The following is a 6,391-nucleotide window of genomic DNA, read 5'->3' as shown; positions in this document are numbered from 1 at the left end:
AATGTACAAAGCCCAATCAGTTGATGTGATGGAGCTAGCTTGAGGGGCAATCCCAAAAACGTCATTGGGAGGTTGGTAATAGGGAAATTGAAGATGGTGGATATAGCTTTATGCAAGTCCTCATTTCATTTGCAGTAAAAAATATGGCCAGATACTTAGTCTCATTAATATGAAGACCGCAAGCTTGGAGAAGGCTTTCAAGAGGAAGACAGAGCAACCCATTTGCTGTCCATTTGCTTGTCCAAATATGATAGCATCATCAGCATACTAGACCACGTAGCATTTAAAAGGCCCCATAGATGGAAATGACCAAAAAATGTGAGTCTACTACTTGCTAGAAAATAACTGCAAGACCTTTAGTTGCAAGATTAAATAACATGGGACAGGAAACACCCATGATGAGCACTATACTAGATGTAAAAAGGTTCGTCATTAATGCACACCATAACCCTAGCCCTAGTAAATTATCCAACCATCCACCTTTTCCCAAATTTGTATGATGAAAAACTTTAAATGGGAAAGGTCATTATAAGGTGTCAAAGGTTTAGTGTAAGTCGAGCTTTAACGTGAAGGTTAGTTGCCAATTGACAAACATAAAGTGACCAAATTCTAAGGCAATAACAAAACCATCCAGTAGCATTTGCTTAGAAGCCCAAGCAAGGAGATGGGTTTGAATTTTGAAATGTTTGGGTTGTCTTCCTATTTGGAACAAGGCAGATGATCGAAAGGTGTGCACAAAAAGGCAAATGGCCATTACAATAAAATTCACTTAGCACTGGCATGAGATCATGAACAAACAAATCATCAGAAGACCATCTAGTTGGATATTGTCATGCTCCGGTGTCTTCCATCCATTAAGCTGCTTAAGGTTTGCCAGTAATTCAGATTGTTAGAAAGGCATTGGTAGATTGTTAATGAAGGTAGTAGGTGACGGAATCCTAACGCTAGGAGGGCATGAAATTTTCACTTGTCTGGCACTGGTGTATTTCCTACATGACAAAGCTGTTCACATCAGGTCTATTGGCCCTTACAGATCATTTATCACCATTTCTATTGGCTAACCAGCTTAATATATGCCGGACTGTTGAACCAGCTGAATGTTCAGCTGGTCTGGTCTTCTAGAATGACCAGAATCCTCTTAATATTCAGAAAAGATTGCATGCGTACCGCACAAAGTGTGAATGGGTGTGCAAGAATTTAAACCAAGGACAAGAAAAATTGAAGACTCAGTATGACAGAATTTGATGGTTTAGAAATTCTTGATTTTATTTTTAAACAAGCAATAGCAGCTGATTTTTAACAAAGAACACTTTTGGGATCCTGCAGAATTAGATTGTATGGAAGTGCCGTGTTCTAGCATACCACACACAGGGAAACCGTGGCACCGGAGCATGCCATTCAGTTTTTCCACATAGTGTGAGTGTGTATACGAGTGGCAGGCATGTGTCCTTTCGTATGAGCATTTTTATCAGCTTTCTCTAGCTTGGATGTCGTCAGGAAAAATGACAAAAGGTTTATACATGCAGCGGCACTGGTTTCTCATTTTCTTTTCAGGATCACGTCTATAAATTATATCCACGTATCCATCTTTGCATCTTCTGTGATTTTGCTATAGTGATGTTCTGTGTTTTGCTTTCTATTACTACAAGGAAAGGAAATAATGGGAAAAAATGGGCGTATACATTGTTCATTAAACATGAATACTGAGACTGGGCGGCTACCTTCTAGGCGGCCAATTTTGCAGGTTCATATGTTTCAGATTATATTCAACCTTGAGATTGAGTGCAATATTTTATTGGGTCAGATTGAGTCTAGAATATTCTTAGTTTTGTGAGATACCCACACACACACTCTCTTTCTCTTGGAAGACTGCAAGCAGCCATGCTCAAGAATGGATAGACCTAGCTCTTGAATTGGATGGTTTAGCAACCTGTACCTTCCATCGCCTTCTTGTTGTGTAGAGAAACTTCTATGTCAGGAGAGTCCTGCATGGGAGGCTTTTTGAACTCCAAGAATCTTCACATTGAACATCTTAGTATCATGCAGTAGTTTGATTGAACAAGTAAAAACACTAATATGAAGTAGAAGACCCATAAAGCAGATGGAACTTAGGGTCTAGCACACCTGTAACAAAAATTGTAAACTGTAAAAAATTATAAGTTATGATCCGTTGCTATGATGGTCAGTGTTCTTAATATATTTTTATGTAGGTTTTTCTTACAAGTGTCACCATGCCCATGACAGGATTGTCAAAAAAGTATGATATATATTATTCTTCAGTAGAATGTGTGTTGAAAGTTGGAAATACACCATGTACCGAGATGGAGATCCATTATAGATGAAAGAAATTGGTTAGGAATAGAGGTGTTCCTAATCAATCTCTCATGAAATGCATGCTAAAGGGAGAAGAAACAAAACTGGAAACCTAGCAAACCCAAGGGCCCCAATCACCATTGATCATACAACAAAGAGGAGATAACCACTTTGCCAAGCTTAAGCAAGAAGCAAAAAAACAAGAATGTGAAGATTGGGTTTTGCCACAAATAATCTTGGCCGGAAGGGAAGGAGAGATAAAAGAGCCTCACGATTCACTTCTTATTGGCAAAAGAAAAAATGTTCCATTGGATGTCGATGGACTTCCTCCTGTGATCAAGGGAAGCTAAAATGGAGGAAGAAAGTGACAAGGGTTGACTACATCCAAATCTACATCATAAGCTGGCGATGGATGGCGAGCTGATTGGGTGAAAAACCACCAAGGCCAGAAATTGGTAGCAAGGAAGAAGCACCAAATGAGAAGGACATGAACATCAAATGGGTCCAAGGAAAAAATACACTGTGAATATTTCATGTCCTCCAAAGAAAGGGATAAGAAAAAAGAAGGCTCTTGGAAATTTTGAAAGCTCAGACTTGCTTGAAATTCAAAACTCAAGTATCTGGAAATGCGCCTATACTCTTGTGTTTATAGAATGATCTTGTGCACTATGAACTGCCACAATGATCTTGTGCACCCTGAGCTATGGTGCCACAATATAGCTACAGTTTAGTTTCTTTAGCTCAAGATTACAAATTGCACTGAAGTGATCTTGTGCAGGAATTAACATATTAGCACTATCTTGATGTGTCTCGAGAGAATAATTTTTTTGTTAGACCACTATAATCTTGATAAGAACTCCACTGACATGGCAAGATGGTCTAGTATAGTTGACAAAATTGTACTAAATCGATTTCACACAAATAGCACGATAGCACAAGATGGGAATTTACAGGAACACTAACAGCGGCCTGCCTTAGTGTTTAGACATTTTGTGATTTGGCACAACAACAGTTCTTGCAAAAATGTGAGAAATAATTGTCCCAAAATTCAGAAACAAACCTGTAAATAGAAGATTATTTTGGAATATCTACATTATATCGCCTTAGGTACGTCACTAACTTGGATTTGGCTAGATTAATATTTTCTGGAGAAGTCTTTTGAGCCCATCTGTAGCAGAAGTGCCTGTTCATTTTCTATTGTTCGTTTTCTCATATATATATATATATATATATATATATATATATATATATATATATATATATATATATAATGCTGGTGAGATGCGTCTACAGGTCAAATAACCCGGGTATTCAAAGCATCTAAATTTGACGATCTCCCAACTTCGATCTCAGTCTTCTTCCACCAACTGTTTGTGTTGAATCTAAATCTAACAAAGTCGAGTCAATGGTCGAGTTCCGATTCCCGGCTTGGGATCCAAATCGAGTTTAACCCGAAATATCGGCCAAGCATATCCTATCCGCTCCGACAGGGAGAGGGAAGTGCAGAGAACTGCTGGTAATGTGACGTGGGATGTTCCCAAATGTATTTCTAAGGTGAGATTGCGCTTGACACAAAGACGACAATCAGGCCTTTTTTCCCATCCACATAATCATACAGAACCCCCATCCTCTTCCTACCTATCCACGTTTCAAACTTCGAAAGCATGCACCCGTTCTGATATCAAGTTCAGACCACCCACATTCCTCTCTCTCTCTCTCTCTCTCTCTCTCTCTGAACAAACTACCAGAGATGCTAAACGTGCATTCACTAACTTCAGGCAATACCTTCCTGAGATTACGTTCTGCAGATTCCTCATCACCACTGTGGCCTTTGCAACCGAAATCTCAGTTCAGTGCGACAGTACCAATTTGTTTTGCCTGCCTTAGGAAGCATGCCTCCCGTCAAAGGCCATTCAATTGGAGGGTCGAAGGCGTTGCGAGAGATGGGTATCTACTATTTCATCAGAGGAGGGGCCTGAAGCCCCCTTCAGCAATCCCTGGTCTTAGTATAGGCAGTTTGGAAGGTCCTCAGTCCGTACTTGAAGCAGTTGCAATCCTGACAGCGATCATCGTCGTGCACGAGAGCGGTCATTTCCTGGCGGCCTACCTTCAAGGAATCCATGTGAGTAAGTTTGCAGTTGGTTTTGGCCCAATTCTTGCAAAATTCAATGCTAAAAATGTCGAATATTCCATCAGAGCATTTCCTCTTGGTGGGTTTGTGGGTTTTCCTGATAATGATCCAGAGAGTGATATTCCGGTGGACGATGTGAATCTGTTGAAGAATAGACCAATTTTTGATAGAGCTTTGGTTATCTCTGCTGGTGTAATTGCGAACATTATCTTTGCTTATATGATCATATTTGTTCAAGTACTCGCTGTCGGGCTCCCTGTACAAGAAGCCTTGCCTGGGGTGCTTGTGCCGGAAGTGCAGGCTTCTTCTGCCGCTGCACGGTATGGATTGCAGTCTGGAGATGTGATTCTTGGAGTCAATGGAAGCAAATTGCTCAAAAGCGGTGCGTCTGTTTTCGACCTTGTTGATATAATTAAGAAGAGCCCGAGCAAAACTGTGTCCTTCAGTGTGGAGAGAGGGAAAACATCGTTGGAAATCGATGTTGTTCCGGACCTAAATTCAGATGGGACCGGCAGGATCGGCGTTCAGTTATCACCGCATATCAAGTTTGCAAAAGTGAAACCAGGGAATCTTGCTCAAGCTGTAGCGTTCGCTGGAAAGGAGTTTTGGGGTCTTTCTTTCAATGTAGTGGATAGTTTGAAACAGACATTTTTCAATTTCTCACAGTCTGCAAGTAAAGTTTCAAGCCCTGTAGCGATCATTGCTGTTGGGGCAGAAGTAGCAAGGTCAAGCACTGAGGGTCTGTATCAATTTGCAGCTGTTCTGAATATCAATCTTGCTGTGATTAATCTCCTGCCATTGCCTGCTCTTGATGGAGGATCATTGTTTCTGCTTCTTATAGAGGCTGCCAGAGGAGGGAGAAAGTTACCACAGGAAATTGAGCAAAGAATTATGTCTTCTGGCATTCTGGTTGTCATTACACTTGGGATGTTTCTTATAGTGCGTGATACACTTAATCTTGATTTCATTAGAGAAATGTTGTGACAGAGGGCACTGGAATATGTAGATAAACTTGAGACACCTGAAGAAATCATCATAATCTAGTGGTTAACTTGGAGTATATTACACCTGCCCAGCCTTGGTCAAATGAACCTGAAGCACAAGCTGGTGACACCACGTGATGTTTCCCATCCTTTGCTTCTTGCATGTCTTGGTTGACAGAACATGATTTGATATTGAATATCATAAGTTTCTTTTGGTTCTCTTCACCAACCAGTGGTGTTTCTTCTAAGGAACACTGTAAGTCCAACGAATGGCTTAGTTGGGGGGGGTGGGGGGGATGGTGAGTTTGTTACTCCCCTGCAGTCTAGCTTGTTACATTTATTATCAGCAGCTTGTGGGTTGAAATTGGAGCCCAAATGGGGTACTATTAGTAATCAATTCCATATGTTCAGCAATGAAAAACAGCTGTTATACATTACTTCCTATACAAATGAGTTATTTTTTCTGACCATCCTTTGCAACTAAACCAGGTAGGCTGTATGCTGCCTTACATGTTCCATGGTTACTAGAAAATTCTTGTGCATATTAGAGTAACTTTTCCATGGTTGCTGTGAAATTCTTTTGTAAAAAAAAACTTTTACGTTCTAATGCAACTTGTCTAATTGTTAAGCCATCTTTTCCCAAGGTTTTTGCCCTTCCTGCTCCTAACTGAAAAGACTTGGTTGGTCTCTTGTGATTCTTGGGAAATGTTCTTTAATGCTAATGCTGTTGTTATTGATGGTAGTAATGATCTTTTTGCCTCTTTGAATTTCTTCGTTTTGCTCTTTCACAGGAGAGATGGTTGTGCCATAATTATTTCTTTTTTAACATTATCCTATTACATTAATCATACTCTCACACGCATATCACAGTTGTTTCAGCAAATTCTTTTAGAAAATTTTGCATTTTGCATTGGCAAACTTGATTTCTCATTTTTCTTTATGAACTACATGATGGATTCTCCAT

At 40.0% G+C, this 6,391-nt stretch overlaps 1 protein-coding gene across 1 annotated transcript; it reads left to right on the top strand.

Annotated features, from left to right (window-relative positions):
- Positions 1-3,827: 3,827 nt before the first annotated feature.
- LOC116263529 (probable membrane metalloprotease ARASP2, chloroplastic) lies at positions 3,828-5,464 on the top strand. Its single transcript, XM_031643268.2, has one exon. It carries the CDS (start codon positions 4,064-4,066, stop codon positions 5,426-5,428), a length of 1,365 nt encoding a protein of 454 aa, XP_031499128.1. The 5' UTR covers positions 3,828-4,063; the 3' UTR covers positions 5,429-5,464.
- Positions 5,465-6,391: the final 927 nt, after the last annotated feature.

This window comes from Nymphaea colorata, chromosome 11 (assembly GCF_008831285.2).
Source record: "Nymphaea colorata isolate Beijing-Zhang1983 chromosome 11, ASM883128v2, whole genome shotgun sequence".
Lineage (NCBI taxonomy): Eukaryota > Viridiplantae > Streptophyta > Magnoliopsida > Nymphaeales > Nymphaeaceae > Nymphaea > Nymphaea colorata.
This window is presented reverse-complemented; position numbering and strand designations above follow the sequence as displayed.